Source organism: Mauremys mutica, chromosome 4 (assembly GCF_020497125.1).
Source record: "Mauremys mutica isolate MM-2020 ecotype Southern chromosome 4, ASM2049712v1, whole genome shotgun sequence".
NCBI lineage: Eukaryota > Metazoa > Chordata > Testudines > Geoemydidae > Mauremys > Mauremys mutica.
This window is the reverse complement of record NC_059075.1, coordinates 38,196,772-38,216,293: the sequence shown is the minus strand read 5'-3', so window position 1 is coordinate 38,216,293 and position 19,522 is coordinate 38,196,772. Positions and strand designations below refer to the sequence as shown.

Genomic DNA, 19,522 nt, shown 5'->3' with positions numbered 1-19,522 from the left:
TACTAGAGAGGAGCTCCCAGAGAATCACAGGCCCTGAGGAGGAGGGCTATGCAATCCCTGAGTCCTAGGACAGAGACCTGATTTTAAGTTTATTTGTATTTAATGAAGTAGAATCCCAGCAGGGGGATTTGTCTTATACCTTGTTGAACCTGTGTGGAGTTCTTAAGGAGCCCTGAAAGAAGGGAAACGGAGGAAGGAAGTGAGTGCCTGCAAGGCTCCTCTCCACCCCAGGCAAGCAGGGGTCCCTACAGGGGAGGCACACCCTGTAACATATGGATTTGTTTATATTTACACAGTTCGGTCAACTATAACATTGCAACAATATAGCTTTTTCATTTTATATTTTCAAAAAGCAAATGTTAAATTACACACAGTGAGATTCAGAATGTATTAAAAACCCATCCTAGGAAAAAGATACAATATAAGTGTAAAGTATTATTAGAAATAGTATCAATTATTACAAAAGTTTTAAAGAAATACACTTTATTTTCTATTGTACATAAAGTAAAGGGTTTGTTTCCTGATCATGTTTCAAATGAATTCTGAATCTTGCATTGCTGTGGTCATTTCAATGTGCCATCACTGAACTGTGGGTATGTTTTTTGTATTTTTTAAAAATAAAAATTAAATAATAAAAGCTATATTAATGGAGAAGTCAACATGAGAGAGGAGCAGAAGTTGCCATTCCTCCCCAGAGGTTACTCAGAACACTACCAACATCTCCCTAATTTTCATCGCAGAAAATTGTGACGTTTTAAGGGTAAACTCTTGCCTTTGCAGAGACAAGTGTATGTGTGTGCATGTTTGGTTTGTTTCTAAAAGAGAAACTTAAGTTTTCCTGTGGGGGTTTTCACTATAAAAAGGGACAACTGGTTTTCCTAAAACATAGTTTTTCCGAGAACGTTCAAAATATGGTTGTGTGTGTCATTGAACTCAGTCTACCCACTGGTTATAGTCCAAAACTTCCTCCTCTCTATTTCCTCTGAAACAAAAATGACAAGATACTAGATATGTTGTTTGCAGTGTTGTTATAGCCATGTTGTCCCAGTATATGAGAGAAACAAAGTGGATGAGGTAATATCTTTTAATGGACTAACTTTCATTAATGGAAGAGATAAGCTTTCAAGCTGCACAGAGCTCTTCTTCAGGTCTGAAAAAAGTAATCAGAGTGTCACAGCTAAATACAAGGTGGGACAGATAGTTAAGCATAAGGCATTAGATACTAAAACTGACTGATCTACAAGAGAGCTAGGATCCTGAAAATTATGCTATGTAAAGCCTTAGGTATTGTGCAATTCACAGCATTTCATAAAAATGCAGCTTATTTGGATAACACTCATTTATATGATGCTATTTATTTGCATACTCATCCCACAAACTCATAGTAAGTACAAAACAAAGCAAAAGCAAAATAGGAGCTTATGTATTATTTTGCCCTTTATAGTTTGTTTTTACTTTAAAGTGGTTAAGATATAAAGCAATGTATGCCCTGATCTGATATGCATGTTGTCTTTAAAATGCTTTAAAATTACAGCAACAGCTTAGAGCCTTAATGGAAGGCCCCTGGGGCATATTTAAATATTTAATAACAGTTTTTCTTTAAATTTGCATATTTCCATTATAAACAACTCAAATTTTTGAATATTACGCTAATGTAAACATGAAGTTGATGAATCTGAAATCTCACATTTACATATTCTCTAAAAATACTTTTCTTCTAATTTTGTTTTAAATTACAATTTTAAAAAATTAATTTCCAGGTCTACCACTTGCACGGATAACTGCTTCAAATGCTGCCATAATGATATATGTCTGCACATAGACTTTGAAGACAAAAGACTAAGTTAATGCAATGTTAAGCATTCAAATGTTAAATGTCTCAGCTAAAGCTAAATATGTAAACTTCATTCTGCCCCTATGTCTCAATTACTTAATACAGTTTTCCTTAATTACCTATGTAGAACAGGAAAGAATTCACAAGTGCGCCTTTCTGGTTCCAAAAGGAGTTTTGCTTTTGGGTGGTGGCAGCATTTACCAAGCCAATGTCAGAGAAAAGCTGTAATCTCGGGAGTTTAATACAAGCCTGGAGTGGCCAGTATTAATTTTTAAAATCCTTGCGGGCCCCCATCTTCTGCACTCAAAGTGCAAGAGTGGGGAATCGGCCTTGACGTGCTGAATGATATTTAGGCCATTAAACAGCAATAACATAAAATTTTAAAAAGCACTGGTATTACACTGGTATTACAAATATGCTGCTCTATTTTATTTTCCTGGTATAGTAAAAATAAATAGTCCATAAATATTTCAATTTAAAGAAACATAACAGGCATATGAAAGAGCTAAAAATCATAGAAAAGAAAGTGACACTAAAATAAAGAAAATTAAAGGAACTCTCATACTCATAAATCTCTTCAACTGCAAATGCAGCTACTTCAGGGTGGAACCAACTAGGCAACCAGTTAATAGAGCAAAATGCAAAACAGTTGGCGAAAGGGAACATTTGGTCAATTGTATCTAGGCAAACTAACTGTTTGTATGAACCCCACTATCAGAATATTAAAGTCTGTGCAAAGCAGACAGACAGACCATTAGTTTTTAAAATATCACCTTAAAGGCTCACACACTAGATTGCATCTGAAAACTTCTGATAATTCAACTGCTTTTATTTATTACAATGCTATCCTTGCTCTGTTCAACCTACTTCTTTCTGACAAAGGTAAAGCCAACTCTTACTGAGTATGGGCTAGAAAGAATGGCCTTTTCATGCGTATTTGAATGAAAAGATTTTTATGGAAACAAATATTTTGTTATCTTTGCATGTTAATGTTATAAGTTCAGAGACAGGTAGGTGACATAATATTTTTTATTGGACCAACTTCTCTTGATAGAATGGACAAGCTTTTGAGCTTTACAGAGTTCTCTTTCAGGTCTGGAGAAAGTAACTAGAGTGTCTGAGCTAAATACAAGGTGGGACAAATTGTTAAGCATAAGGGGTTCACAAGTGCTATAGGAGACCACTTACAATGAAGTGGGCAATTGAGGATTAGCAGGCAGTAACGTGAATCACAAATTTTTGTAATGGGCCATAAAACCAGTGTCTCTGTTAAGTCCATGCTTTTTAGTGTCTAGAAGAGTTACATATTTTAGCTCTCAGGCCTTTCTTTTGAAGGTGTTGTGCAGGTTTCCTTTGAGGTCAAGGACTGAGAGGTAAGAAGTGGAGTGATTACCTTATGAACAGTGTTCACTCGCAAGTAACTGGGTGTTTTTCTTTTATCATTTTTCTGTGTGAGTTCCTTTGAGAGCATAGTTATTGCCTCAGCAGGGCCGTCCTGAGGATTTATGGGGCCCTATGCAGCATTATTAAACTGGTGACCCTATGCCCGACAGCAGCCCGGGCTCGCATATATATTTTAGATAAGGGTGGTCTTTTGAAGTATTTAAAAAAAAAAAAAACTATATGGCTGAAGATCCAAACATTTAAGGCTAAAGGTGAATACTCAGATTGTGCATCTAAAAATCTATACAAGGATTTTTTTTAGAGATATGATTTTATAATCTTCAGCAACACACTAATGAAATATTTTTAAAGCAAATTTTAAACTAAGGTCCTGTAGAGTAACATGTTCTGAGTAAATATTACCATAATGCACAACTGTTTTTGTCAGTACATTCAGAAACTGACAGTATATACCTGGGGGTTGGCAAATGCCTGTTAAATGGCTTCATTACCATTTGAATGGCTCTTTAACAGTTTCAATGTTGTGCTAATAAGTCTGGCAGGCAGGAAGGCTTTTTCACTTTTAAGAACTAGATCCCCTCTGGAGGAAGACTCACCAGACTGCAGCAGCCAGCTGTGGCTGGAGCCTGCAGGAAGGGTCAGAACAAGGATAGGAAGGCGCAGGTGGGTGGACATTAAGACCCAGGGGTGCCCCAAATTTTTGGGTGCCCTACGCAGCTGCATATGCCTAAGGACGGCCTTGTGTCTCAGTTTACTCTGATAACAGTTGTTGGAGCATCTGATGCACTAGATGAGTTACACCACATGTTGTGATAGGAATGTGTAGGACCCATGGATCTTAAAAGGTGTATTGGGGTGGGGGTATGGATCATCATAGCAATGGAGATATGACTGCAGATTTTCCATCTGTTGTTATTGCAGGAGCTGGTGCCACTTTGAGTTGGTGTGTTCTTGTCTGTGGACAGCTTGCTTCTGATGATGAGCTTGGTGAGGTTGTAGGGGTTGTTTGAAGCCAGAAGAGGGGTTTGGGAAAGAATTTTTTAAAGTTGTGGTCCCCATCAAGCATGGGTTGTAATTGTTTGATGATACCACATATGGGTTCTAGTGTAAGGTGGTAGGTAACAACTAGTGGTGTACAATCAATAGGGATTCTTTTCCCCCTCTACTGAAGCAGATTCTTCCAGTGTATTTGTGTGGCAGTTTTACGTGTGGTTAGGTATGTATCCCAGACTTTCTCTACCTCACAAATTCTATGGTAGCTGAGTGCCTGGCTGTAGATAACAGATTTATTAGTGTGGCTGGGCTGATTACTGGATCTCTGAAGGTAAGTGTGGTGATACATGGGTTTCTTTTGTATAGTCATTTGTAGGTTTCATTGTTGAAACGGATCATGGTGTCCAGGTGATGCTGATAAAGGAGTGTTCTAGAAAGAATTTGATGGATGGGCAGCGGTTGTTGATATAGTGGTGGAAATCTATGAGATATTTTCTTCCTCTGGATAGATGACGTAAACTATCATTGATGTGCCTCATGTATATTGCTGGTTTCGTGTGCATTTTTCCAGAAATTCCGCCTTGAGGTGGCCCATGAAGAGAGTGTCATATTGGGGAGCCATCCTAATACCCATGTCTGTTCCCATGGTTTGGACAAGTATTTGTTGTAAAATGTAAAGATGTTGTGGGTGACAAAGAGATGAATGAATTTTGAGGACTATGATGGTGTCTGTATTGTCTGCTGGTTCAATCACTACCTGGTGGCTGGATTTCAGGGGCTGAATAGAAATCCTTTTGGTGGTGGAGAGATTGTGGTGAATGTAATGTTGGTTGAGGATTTCACAATTTATTTATTTATTTGCTGAAGCAACCAATGTAATGATCTAATGTGTGGTTCTGTCCACTGGAGATGTCCAGACAGATGATTCTTTTTTCTTATATGACTGTTGGTAGGGATGTGATAGTTGTGGGTAGTGACATCTTTCTTGTGAAAGAATTCCTTAAGGCGGAGTTGGTAGAATCAGTTTAGAAAGTTCTTATGTCATCTACTGAAACGCAATTTGAGAAGAGATTATCACAATAAGCAGGTAAACCACTTATCATTTGGGCCAAATAAAATATTATTTTATAACTCAGAATATTTATATAAATTTAAAGCTAGGTGAGAAAAAAAGATGTGTCTGGAATAACCAAAAGAGTATTACATTTACAAGGGACTGAAGAAAACCAAACTTGCAAGTTGCTACCAAAGGAATATGCCATTGGGCCTCCTACTCCACTGCACTTGTTAGAAGAACGGAAAACTCTGACCATTGATCCAAAACTGTACTCCTGGCTTTGTGGTATAAAAACATGCCTCTATCTCTAGCCTGAGCTAGAATAGGTAGCAAAAAAAGGTTACTATCCTTTTGAAACGATTGTCCTTCAAGATGTGTTGCTCATGTCCATTCCATGTTAGGTGTGTGTACGCTGCATGCACTGTTGCCAGAGATTTTTCCCTTATTAGTATCCATTGGGTTGGCTCTAGCACCCTCTGGAGTTGCACGCAAATGCACGGGTATAAGGGACACTGTCAAACCCACACCCTCTCAGTTCCTTTTTGCCAGTAACTCCGACAGAGGGTAGGAGAATGGGTTATGGAATGGATGTGGCAAACACACCTCAAAGAACAGTTACAAAAGGTTAGTAACCATTTTTTCTTCAAGTGCTTGCTCATGTCCAGTGCATCCTAGGTGATCCACAAGCAATACCCCAGGAGCTGGGCTCAGAGTTCATGGATGTGCTGACTGCAACGCTGCTCTCTCAAAACTGGCATCATCTTAGGCCTGTTGGGTGATGGCATAGTGGGATTCAAAGATACGAACCTACAACCAGGTTGTGGCTCTGCAGATGTCCTGGATTGGTACCTGCAAAAGAAACACTGCTGACGATGCCTGGGCTCTTGTGGAATGAGCAGTCACAATGGCCAGAGGCGGGATGCTTGCCTGCTCGTAGCAAGCCCAAATATAGGCAGTTATCCAGGATGAGATTTTTTGGGTTGACACAGGTAGCCTGCTTATCCTTTCTGCTATTGCTACACAGAGTTGTGTGGATTTGTGGAAAGGCTTAGTCTTCTCAATATAAAAGTTGAGGGCCTGCCTAACATCCAACACATGAAGCAGTTGTTCCTCAAAGTTTTTTGAGGTTTTGGGAAGAAGAGAAGTTGAAAGATGACCTGGTTGTTGTGGAATTGTGACACCACCTTTGCCAGGAAAGCTGGATATGGGCACAGTTGGCCCTTGCCCTTGAAGAACACCGGGATAAGGTGGTTCTGACATAAGGGCCCTGATCTCAGAGACTCTTCTGGCCGAGGTAATCACCACTAGGAAGGCAATCTTCCAGGAGAGAAATAGTAGCGAGCACAACATTAACTGCTCAAAAGTAAGCCTTGATAGGATCAGCTTTAAGTCCCATGGCGGATGGGGAGGGGGTTCGCAAACTTGAGGACAGAGTCTTTCCAACCTCTGGAGAAACCAGACCATGATTTTGTGAGAAAACACTGATATGCCATTTACTGCAGGGTGGAAGGCTGAGATGGCTGCCAAATGAACCTTAATAGACGAGTGTGCTAGACCTTGCTGCTTTAGGTGGAGCAAATAATCCAAGATCAACTGAAGAGAAGATCAAGAAGGAGAGAGATCCCGTTCAGAGGCCCAACAAGTGAAACGCTTCCACTTGGCCAAGTAGGTAGCCCTTGTGGAAGGCTTCCTTCTAGCTAGCAAGACATGATGAACTTGTTCCTAGCAGGCCTTCTTCAGGGTTCAGCCATGAAGCATCCATGCAGTCAAGTGCAGGGAAGCAATGTTTGGGTGAAGCAACCGGCCATGGTCTTGTGAAATCAAGTCTAGGTAGAGTGGGAGCGAGAGTGGCACTGCTACCAAGAGGTCCAGAAGCATGCCAAACCAATGCCGGCATGGCTACTCTGAGGCTATTAGGAAGATTCCTGCCTTGTCCCGTTTGATTTTCAGAAGAACCCTGTGAAGCAAGGGGATTGGGAGAAAGACATATAGTAGTCAGTCTGATCACAAGAGCAGGAAGGTGTTGGACAGGGAGCCTGCGCAGCAAACATAACTAATGGCATTTTCTGTTCTGCCTGGTGGCAACAGGTCCGCCTGAGAAGGCCCCAACTTTTGGAAGATGACACTGATGAACTCTGGATGAAGACGCCACTTGTGGTGAGAGGAGAAGGACCAACTGAAATGATTCGCCAATATGTTCCAGGCTCCTGGGAGATGAGAAACCTCAAGATGAATGGAGTGTTTCACACAGAAGTCTCATAGACCAATGGCTTCCTGACACAGGGTAAACGATTGAGCCCCTCCTTGCTTGTTGATATAGAACATGACCGCTGTATGGTCTCTCAGAACTTGAATCACCTTGCCTAAGACTTAGGGAAGAAACACTTAGCATGCCAGTCACACTGTCATGAGCTCCCTGATGTTTATGTGAAGAGAGAATTCTTCCCAGGACCAGAGGCCGAGTCCTGAGGTATTGAGATGGACTCCCCACCATATGTTTGACGTATCCAAGACTAAAGACACCAACAACTGTGGGGCAACGAAGGGCACCCCCATCATTACTAACCTGGGTTCTCTCCACCTGCCCTGGGAGGTGAGGACCAGGATGCAGGGGGAATACCATAAGTACTAAGTCCAAGTGGTGTCTGCAGTGCTTGGGGAGTACACTGATGCTAGCCACATCGGGGGTGGGGGGACACTGAGGAGCAGCCTTGCATATTGAACCACATAAGTGCAAGCCACCATGAGACCCAGTAGCCTGAGGACCACTCGAACTGTCGTATTTGGATGGACCATTACCTTGGATATCAGGTTTGCCGTGGTCTGAAAGAGGGTTCTCTAGGAGGAAGGTCCAGGCTTGGGTCAAGTCAAGCAGAACCCCAATAAATTCCATTCTCTGAACCAGGAAAAGAGTTGACTTCTGCTCATTTATCAGCAGGCCCAGCACCCTGAAGGTGGTTCAGACTATGCTGATGCTGTCTTGCACTTTAGCCTGCGGCCAACCTTTGATCAATCAATCATTGAGGTACGGGTAGACCTGAACATCTCACCACCTGAGGAAGGCTGCTATAACCTCCATACATGTCATAAAAATCCTTAAGGCTGCCAATAGACTGAAGGGAAGGGAAGGGAATTAATAGTGGCAATGACACACTACAAACTTAAGAAATTTTCTGTGGCCACGGAAGATAAAAATGTGCAAGTATGTTTTCTTTAAGTCAAGGGTAGCAAGTACCAGTTTCCTGGGTCCAGGGAGGGAATGATGGAAGCCAGGGAGCCCATGGAGAATCTCAGTTTCTTGACATATCCATTGAGGGGATAGAGATCCAAGATGGGGGTGGAAGCTGGCAGGGAGGGGTGGATAAAAACTGAAGGGTATATCCAACTGTCACTGTACTCAGGAACCATCAATCCAATGTTATGTATGCCCAAGCAGGGCCGAAGAGAGACAGACATTCCAAAAATTAAAGGGGAGGCAGATCTGAAACGGCAACTGGTACAGCGCCCTCACACGCACCTTCAAAAGGCCTGCTACAAAAGTATCTCTGAGGCCCTGACTGAGAGGCTAAGATATGCAGGAGTGGTTGGAGCCTTTTATAACCTGTGCCCTTTCTTTTGTAGGGCTCCTGTTTTGGAGATCCTGAGAATCCAGGAGGCTGCTGCAACCTGAAGTGTTTTCTCGAGGCAGACAGAGCGTACAGGCCTAAGGATCATAGGGTGGCCCTTGAGTCCTTCAGTCCATGTAGTCTCGTGTCTGTCTGCTCTGCAAAAAGGGAGGAGCCTTCAAATGGGAGGTCCTGAATTGTGGGGAAGGCTGTTGGACTGGAACCAGGAAGAGCGCCTCATGGTGACCACAGTGGCCATTGTCTTGGACACCAAGGGTACGTCCACATTACCCGCCAGATCGGCAGGTAGCGATTGATCTATCGGGGATTGATTTATCGCGTCTCATCTAGACGTGATAAATCGATCCCCGAACATGGTCCCTGTGGACTCCGGAACTCCACCAGGGCGAGAGGCGGAAGTGGAGTCGACATGGGAGCCGCGGTCGTCAATTCCGTGCCGTGAGGACAGGAGGTAAGTCAATCTAAATATGTCGACTTCAGCTACGCTATTCTTGTAGCTGAAGTTGCGTATCTTAGATCAATCCTTCCCCACCCCTCCAGCTAGTGTAGACCAGGCCCAAGTCAGCAGCATCCAGAACCACCTAAAGAGAGGTCCTGGCATGTTCTTACCCACAAACTCCTGTTCTGACTCAAGGCAGGGAGTCTTTGAACTTATTCAGGGAGGCCCATAGATTAAAATCTTATCTCCCAAGTAAAGCTTGCTGATTGGCATATGCAGTTGTAGGCTACACATGGAATAAACCTTTCTTCTGAAAAGGTCCAGTTTCTTAGCGTCTGTTTGTTTCAGGGTAGCACTCGACTGGCCCTGCCTGGCCCTTTTGTTAGCTGAAGACAACCTCAGGGACCCAGGGTGAGGGTGCGAGTACAGTAACTGAACCCACTTGCTGGAACATAATACTTTTTTCTGCCTCTTTGAAGTGGGAACCAGAGAAGGAGGAGTTTGCCATAGGGCCTTGACTGGTCCCATCACCGACTCATTGATGGGCAGAGCCACTTTGGATGGAGCTGCTGCAGTCAGGACATCAATGAGGCTGTGTGATGTCGCTGAGCTCTTCTATCTCCAAGCCCAGGATTGAAGTGACCCACTTCAGAAGGTCCTCATGGGCCCTGAAGTCATCCTGGGGAAGTAGGCTGCTGGGACCTGAAACAGCCTCATCTTGGGGGGCAGGAGGAGGAGGATGTTTGCACCAGAGGAGGAGCTCCTTCCTCTTCTTCAGCTATGTCCACTGGAGGCATGTCCTGGATTTTAGTACCGGGGCCAGTACTGGAGTCTGGATCCGGTGCTGAGCCAGAGGGATCAGTAGCCTATCTCTCTGAGGCCACCGAGTAGGAGCGGTGGGAGGCAGGCCCCAGTACTAAGGGAACCCCCAGGAGTTCCAGTAGGGTAACTGCATTGGCCAGTGACGCACGGGCCAGAGGCCCACAGGGGGACCAACAGTGAAGTTTGGTGGGGTGTAGGCAGTACATAGGGTTTTCCTTCGGACTCCAAAGAGGATTCCGTTCTCGGGAACCAAGGTATCTGCTTCCGCTTCCATCCAGTGTTGGGGTTCCAGGGACTAGTGGTGTGCCGGGGAGTGGGATGCTGGGATCAGGTAGGACTTGCCCCTGGATGGTGCCAGGAGACCCGGTGCCAGGAAGGCACCTGACGCAACCTGTTCCCTCCTGCTTCCGGATGGGGTTGGAGAGACCGGAAGAGAGAGAAGATCCTTAGCTGCCTGGAAGGCCTCTGGGATTGACAGCACTTTCAGTCCACCCGTACCATGTTGGCTCCCTGGTGTCATCGGAGGTTCCCACTCTGGACTCAACTCCATTGTCAATGGTGCCAATGCGGGTGCAGGGGTAGAAGAGTAACCAGGGCGGGTGCAAGGATCTTTCGCGCCCTAGGCGAAACTTCCACCTTGCGCCCCACCCCGAGCCCTGTAGCAGCTCTCCGCCCCTCCCCGCCCTGAGGCGCCCCCCCTGTGGCAGTTCCCCACCTCCGCCCTGAGGTGCCCCACCACGCGGCAGTTCCCCCCGGGCTGGGGAGCCGTGCAGAAGCTCCCCACCCCAGCTCACCTCTGCTCCTCCTCCTCCCCGAGCACACCATCGCCACTCCACTTCTCCCGCCTCCCAGGTTTGCGACGCCAATCAGCTGTTTGTTGCCGCAAGCCTGGGAGGGAGAGAAGCAGAGCGGTGGCGACGTGCTCAGAGGAGTAGGTGGAGCAGAGTTGAGCTGGGGCGGGGAGCTCTTTCCCTGCATGCCGCGCCTCCCCTTACTTGCTGCAGGCGGCCCTCCCCGCGCCCCCCCTGCCTAAATGCCGATGACAACCTGGGTGGCCAAAGATCCAGCCGCCGCGGTCGCCGCCGAAGGACCCGAATGCCGCCCCCCAAATGCTGGCGACTGCCTAGGTCGCCTAATGGGTTGCACCGGCCCTGAGAGTGGCCTGGCATGGGTCTCACTCACTCTCCCTGCCTATCTCTCATCTGCACTGGTGAGCACCCTCTCTCAGTGCGCTGCTTTTTGTGCTTCTTCCTCAGCATCAGGGACGGAGAAGAGTGCTGAGAAGAATTCAGTGCCGGGGGAGTGCTTCACATCAATGCCGAAGTACTTGATGTTGAATAGGAGTGGCTCAGTTCTGAGACAGATCTGAGGGTGGCTTTCATGAGGATAGTCTTTAGTCTGATGTCTCGGTCCTTCTTAATGTGGGATCTGAAGTCCTGACAGATTTTGCACTTGTCCTTTACATGAGAATCCCCCAAGCACTTAAGCAACTTGAATGCAAGTCACCCACAGGCATAAGTTTTCCACAAGAGGCACAAGGCTTGAAGTCCAGGGACTGTGGCATGCCCGGCTCCTGGGGCAAAAAGTCCTTTGAAAACAGGAACTATATACACTATCACAACTTGCAAAAACTATACAAACTAAACCAGCGGTTCTCAAACTGGGGGTCGGGACCCCAAAGCGGATCAAGACCCCATTTTAATGGGGTTGCCAGGGCTGGCTTAGAGTTGATGAGGCCAGGAGTCAAAGCCAAAGTCTGATGATGTACTTCCTCTCCTTTATAGGTTCTTCCAGCTTGCTGGAAAGATCTTTTGCTATGATGTGAGTCAAGCAATCTCCATTGTCTATCGGCTCTCTTTGAGAGGTCTCCATTGTATACAGTTCCTGAGGTAATCTTTGAGAATGTGTATTCCCCTTAATGGGCCATCATCTGTGTCTGCCCCACTGTTGTACCTCAAAGGCTGGTTTTGAGTGTTTCCAACTTACAACATATTTCAGTAACACACACATAGCAAAACTTCATAACTTCATGTACAATGATAGCACATACAATCCAACAGGATATTAATGTTCAACAGATCAAGACTTAAAATGATACCTCACAAGGCATGCTTTGTACAAAACACATCATAATCATATCACCATGGCAAATATGGGGTGCCAGGGTGTTGCTTTGGGGTACACCAGTGTTACACCAGTGCATACACGTGCAGCTCCAGAGGGCACTACAGCTGACCCAACAGATATCACTAACAGAAAAATCTCCAGCAACAGTGCAAGCGGCATGCACACACCTAGCATGGAATGGACACGAGCAAGCACTCGAAGAACTATTTTGATTCATATAGTGCCACTGATGCACACAGCATTTTAACAAAATATAAACAGACAAGTCTTTTTGCCAAAGAGCTTGTATTCTCAGTAAGACAGCATGTAGTAAGTAAGTGGTGTGGGAGCGGGAAGAAGAATTGCAAGAGGATTGATTGCACATTTTGTTGCTTCTGTAGGCTGAGCTCACTGAACACTCCAGGGACTCCTTGCATTCCTCCATTCTTATCCACAAACGCCTTGTGTCCCACCATCCCATCCCCTTCTACTTCAAGTACTCCCTGCATCATCCCCATCTCCTCCCTCATGTCAGGGCCTCTGTATGTCCCCCAATTTCCTCCTTTCCTCCACTCCCAAAGTCTTCCTCATTTCTCTCTTCCCCCTTCCCATTTAGACAAACAGCTTGACAGCATGTCTCTGTTTGGAAGGACTCACAAGATCAGCCAAACAAAGATCATATGATTTTTAATGTAAGTTGCATATGCATCATCTTAATGCTAAAAACTAGTTGTGCATATTTATGTTTCTCTTTCTAACTAAAGACGACATTTTGGAAAAAGGTTTTTCGAGGAGGAAAGCAAAGCTGCACTGTATACATTTATTTAAAGTCTGTCTTCACATTGGGGTGGATTTTAATCATGATTTAAATCAGCAAGCAGGAAACCTTGATTTAAGCCATCAATTTTCATCAAGTTTTGAATTTGTACTTTTTAGTTCTTTTCCTAAGGGATGGTAGATTCTCATTTGTTGGTAACCATTAAAATGAGTTGATTTACAACTAGATATCCCTATAAACTAAATTTGGTGCTTCTTTTTGCTAACCAAGAGTATACATGATATCTATAAGAATGTATTTAAGCAACTGTTGCTTCATTTACATTTATTCTGATTCATTTGATATTTATTATTTTAGAAAATGGGGTATGAAGCATGTCATATACTGATAGTTAATTTTTTACTTGTGATTTACATCAAGCTCTATTTGGATGGAAATTCAAATTCAATTAAAATGCCCCAAACCAGCATTTTAAAAATTAAATAAAACTACCTTAAATGCACTGGAAACCTAAGGAAAAAAGGGTATCAAAAAGTTTATCAAAATATGTTTTGCATTTAAAACTAATTGATTTATTAAACAAATGAAGTATTATCTGTAGTTAGGTAACTGAACTGATTATTTCTTGTCACTGTGTCTTTCAAGATTTTAAAACTAGTAGATCTCATCCTCCCACACCAAGTTTTTAATCATAGATTGGTAGAGGAAAACAAGCCATTCTTCTTTTTCAACTCCCAACTGGTTTTTTAACTTTGAATGAATGAGTCATTGAACTAAACTAGTTGAATAAACTGAAATGAAAAAAATATTGTTGCTGCATTTGCAGAAGAGGCTACTTCTGTCAAAAGCTGATTTAGCACTTCAACAGACTCTGGTTCCAGGTACTTAGGCAGTGATTTGCAACAAAGTAGTCTGACATTTTTAAAACCTAGTACAAAATATTTTGTATTTAATCTAAATTATTTTAATAGATTATAAATGTAGGTCTTAAAGGCTGTTAATTTCAATTCAAATACAATTTTAAATAGATTTATTTTTAAAAATAAACCTGTATTTAAATAAAAAATCCTTCAATTTTTATCCACCCTGCTTCATGCACATAATGTTTAAACACTATTAGTAATCATGGAAGCTCAGAAACAAAGGAAACAAATACTACTAATAAAATAATTTTAATCATACCAGCCACAACATCATATAGAAAGAGACTCAAAAACATGGCTTAGCTGTTAAATTTGAAGATAACAAATATTCCTAATACATTCTATATAACACACTGTCATTTTTTTTAAAAATCAATTAATTTAAGGACAGCAACATGATAGAATAAAAATAATAAATTTGAACATTCAAAAATGGAAAACAATCACTGAAAAAAGAAATTAGTCATGTTCAGCTAGGCTCTGCAAGTATGCAATTGCATTTGTTAAATTTAGCATGATGGTTTTTGTAGAATGGTGAAACACTGACAAGTAGTGGCCAGTTCCCATCATTGCATTCTCTTCAATGTTTACCAGCATCAACATTTAAATCTTTAAATGATCTCTCAATTACAAAAGCTGAAAGGCATATTCGAGCTGGTTTGATTTAATGAATGTAACTAATATCATTACCTAAATTATACCATCACAACTAGTTTAGAAACATTCCTTTATAAACCATTCATACCCAATATTGAATGGAGACATTTTGGGACAATTAATATTTCCCATTTCAGGGCTCTATTTTTAGTAGCAATATTTTGAAAAGTGTCTTGGAAAACAAAAAAGACTTTTCTTTTATTCATCTGTGAGATAAACTTTTTAAAAAATTCTTGTATGTTTTTCATGCTGTTTTACAAAAGATGAAGGGTAAAATTCTGGTCCTACTGAAGTCCATGGAAGTTTTGCCATGGACTTCAACAGAGCCAGGATTTCACCCAAAGAGTCCTATAGATATTTTATAACTCAACCTTTCGAGCAGGTTAATCAGTTAAATAAGAACATTTAAAAGTCCTTTAGTGAAATTACAAAGTCTATTGTGCCTGAAAGAGTGTAACAAATTCTCATATCTAAATGCACAAATCAGAGGTTGCAAGTTACACAGCTATAAGGTCTGGGACTTGCTATATTCTGTTCTGGACAAATGTCAAACACACAGCAAACTAAGGATATAGCAAAATAGTGATTTAGTTCTGTTAATCCCCTGCAGGACTGGAAACCAATACTTTATAAGCATATTAATATGAAGTATTAATATATAATATATAATAATAGCGGGTTCTGCTAAAATTGACATTTTGGAGACGCTACTGTAAAATGTTTATTGGCAACTCAATACAAATACTTTGGGAACTAAAAAGTCTTCTTGTGAGCTAGCCCTGAACCATCAGTGACTAGGGGGAAAAGTGCTGATCCCTAAAACATTCCCACTATTATGTACCTGACCAGGGGCGGCTCTACAAATTTGGCCGCCCCAAGCAGTCATGCCCGGGAGGTGCCCCCGAGCCGCGGGAGCAGCGGACCTCCCGCGGGCATGACTGCGGAGGGTCCGCTGGTCGCACGGCTCGGCTGGACCTCCCGCAGCTGCGGGCGGTTCGCTGGTCCGGCGGCTCTGGTTGAGCTGCCGCAGTCATGCCTGCGGGAGGTCCAGCCGAGCCGCGGGACCAGCGAACCGTCCGCAGTCATGCCAGCGGGAGGTCCCCGGGAGCCGCCGGCCGAGCGTCCCCTCCGCAGTCATGCCTGCGGAAGGTCCGGTCGTCCCGGGGCTCCGGTGGACCTCCCGCAGGCATGACTGCGGCAGGTCCGCCGGCCCAGCCTGCCGCCCCCCCGGGAAAGGGCCGCCCCAGGCGGGTGCTTGCCCCGCTGGGCTCTGGAGCCGGCCCTGTACCTGACCTTTTGAACCCAATATACACAACATCAAAAAGAAATTTCTCCCTAAAAAGGCTGGTATCACCAGGCAGGAGCTTCACCCCAGATCCAAAGCATGAGTTGCCGCACGCAGTCTCAGTCAAGGAGATTAATTTTCTTAACAATGGTTAACAAACAGAAAATCTTAACTCAATCCTTGGCCTCAGGGCCACCCCTCCCAGGGGTCTCTAGCACTCCAGATCTGGCAGGTTCCCAGCCTCAATCAGCTCCACTCCTTGCATGGAGTAGCAGCCATGCTTCCCTGAGCCCCCGGCCCCTTGCTCCAAGGACACACCAGAGGAGCTAGCTCCACTCCTGTGTGGCTTTCCCTTCCCAGGGCTCAACCTGCCTCAGTCCTTCCTCCTCCAGCTGTCTGCTAGCAGCCCTTTATAGGCACAGGTGTAGCCCAGCCATCTTTAATTAGCTGGATTGGGCTCATCTGCTTTGATCCAGGGTCACTGGGCTTCATCTATCGACAGGGACCGGCTACTCTGTGACAGATGGTTAATGTTTTATATGCAATTAGGGGGATGGCTCTTCCAGTACTGGTAACAAGATAAAGAGCCTCTCTCCTCAAGTCCAGCCCTGGTCAGCAGTAGAAAAAAGTCAGCACCATCTGCTGGCTATTCTGTGGTCTAGTTTATAGGAAATAAGTTGGGGGAATCTCAGTACAATTCCCAGTGGACAGATGTCCATCACAAAACCTACCACTAATACTGTCATTAATCAGCTGTCTTGTTGTCAGTCTCAAAAAAAAACAAAGAATGCATAAGGTAATTTCTCTAGCACTCAGGCAGACAAGAGGCAGTGTATGGAAACTTGAAATATTGCTGCCTATTCTGTCTACTGTTTTCCCCTGAGTAATTTGAGAAAGAAGAATTCTCAGTTTCCACCTTATGGGCAATCTTCAGTGAGCTCCATACAAGGGGACCCCTTGGCCTGTCCAGAATCCTACACACTTCCGTAGGGGATACAGACATGCAAAGATCATTTCAGGATCGGGGCCTTTGACAATGAGCCACTGCCAATTATCCATCTAATCACTATTTCAAAGCATGAAGAAGTAGGATTAAAGTACTAAAATGCTCTTTTTCAAAATAATCCTCGAATGAATTTTGTCCAAACTGCTGTTTAATAAACTCAGCAAAGTGTTTAGAGATTATTCATCAGAAGATGCAGTAGCATAAAATTTAACATCAGCCATTAAAAGTGCAACAGATTGTTCCAAAGTGCTGTAACAAAGATTATGGAAGCATACATCTTGCTCAAGAAACATACACACAGAACACATTCATCATTAGCAAAACATCAGTCTTCAATTTGAAAATGAATTCCCAACTGTCAAAATGTCCTTAATGTAAATACAATACAAAGGGCAAAAAAGGAAATTTATTTATGTCAGCAGGTAACAGTACCAAATCACACATCAAACAGTTCTCATTAAACATATGTCCACAAAATGGACAGTAACACAGTCTGAAATTTGAAGAATTTTTCTCTCAGAAAATCCTAAGAAATACTTTCCTCTTCTGAGAGCCCTAATGAAGCACTCTCACCCACCTCTCACTATCTACAAGGGAGGAAGGGGAGGTAGAAATGTAAAGCTGTTACTGACATCCAATCGGCAAAGTACTAAAAACGTTTTGATAAGCATAACTTTTTTCCCTATTAAAAGAGTATGTTATCTTCTTAAATATGACCATTAAGGAGAATTTATAGCCCTCTACAAAATAGAAAGCGTCAATATAAATTAATCCACTTCAGTTTCCACTGCAGTGTATAATCCACAGTTGCTTTTTAAAAAGGACACAATTCGCCACTTAAAGTGACAAAATATTAAATTAATTTCATATCAGCAGTGATCCCCATTGTACAGTCAAAGATAGGATTCCAAATCATAGCTCTAACTCTTAGTCAAATAAAAAATTAGAATGCAAAATATTCAGTCTTCCTGGTTTCTCATGTGTTAGTTTTGGAAGCAAGCTCCTTGCCTCTCTTTTGTGTATTTTATACTTTTTTAAAGAAAGAGGAAAAAAGGGTCAGGGAAAAATTCTCCTAATTTTCTTTTTTAAAATGAACAATAATTGAGGTCTTCTCCTCAGCACTATTCTCGTGGCTCACCACATTTAATTCACTTTGAGAGCAAATGATTTCACAGCACTGGAAAGGTGCCTAACCAGTACGTTATATTTAATTGGCCCACGTTATATTTAATTGGCACACAGAACAGTACTCAAAAAGTGATTGCTCACTATTCCTAAATAGTTCAATTTTAGAATAAAAAAAACACAGTACAAACATTTTTAAACGGATCAAACCCAGGAACCGGACTTTTTCTTAGGATCTGTGTGTCACTAACAAGAAACATTTAACACAAGCAACACTGCATCAGGGAATAACAGTCTCTATAGATTATCGCTGTCCAGGGGTATATCCAGCAGAGCTTGTTAATGTACATACTTTTAACCATGGAAGAGTGACACTTGACCCCTTGCTTCCTTGTCTGAGCCAGGCTCACGAGTATAGCAAGAACTTAACTGAACTATCTTGCATACCTCCTGCAACTGCATAGACATATGTCCTAGTTGGTCCTGGCGTCTTTCTACCACCTGCCTTTCTGTGCGCATTTCTTGTTCTATCTCTTGAAGTCTTCTCTCTACCCGCTCTGACACCTTCCACACACCCAAAAAAAAAAAAAAAAAATTACCATTAGAAATTTTTTCCACATATCAAAAGCACATTTTTTTTTAAGAGTGGAGTGGTATAGGAAAAGAAAAGGAAGACAGTTTATAAAATAGAATTTGAAAGTTGATGGAAAATAACCGCTCTGGGGAGCATTCTTACTCAAAATCACAAAGTTTCAAAATAGAATAAGACCTGTTATCTTGCTAGTCTACCCTACTCTGATCACTGCAGAATTTGTCTCTATAATATCTGTACCGATTGCTTTGACCAGTCAAGTGTTAAATATCTCTAGTGATGGGGCTTCCACCTTTTTCAATATGGTACAGACGACAGGGCACTGGACTGGGATGCAGGAGCCCACCCGGAGTTCTATTCCCAGCTCTGTCACTAGCCTGATTAAACTTGTGCAAGTCACCTAACCTCTGTGCCTCAATTTCCTCACCTGTAAAATGTCAATAATGATACTAACCTCATTTGTTAAGTGCTTTGAGAGCTACTGCTGAAAAACTCTATAGAAGAGGTAGGTACCATCATCACTGAATATCACAGTTCATTAAACCTCACTATTAAGAAGGTTTTTTTAATATTCTGTTGAATCCAAGGTCAGCATTAATATGAATACACGAAGCATTTGCTACAACAACTGGCTTCCCTCTCGGATTACAGGTACAGTAACTGGAACTGAAACTAAAATAGAATAATTCTATGGGATCTTCAATTTAATCCACTAGCAGAGAGCGCCCTCTAGTGAGCTATGTGAATTGAATCTGCAATGAAATTTGATGTCCTGACTATATAGTTTATTTTTCACTGTTCTCTATAATTGTAGTGAATACAGAACATAAGACAGGCTTTAAAATGTGTTTTACAAGCACCAGATTATTAAAATA

General features: G+C 42.8%; 1 protein-coding gene across 4 annotated transcripts in view; it reads right to left on the bottom strand.

Annotated features, from left to right (window-relative positions):
- The window catches only part of CEP128 (centrosomal protein 128), a 437,566-nt gene that overhangs the window by 340,405 nt on the left and 77,639 nt on the right, over positions 1-19,522 (bottom strand). For all 4 annotated transcript variants that reach the window (XM_045015395.1, XM_045015394.1, XM_045015396.1 and 1 more), the window contains exon 8: positions 18,503-18,619. In XM_045015395.1, coding sequence (XP_044871330.1) covers positions 18,503-18,619 — 117 coding nt within the window. The remainder of the gene's footprint in view (positions 1-18,502; positions 18,620-19,522) is intronic.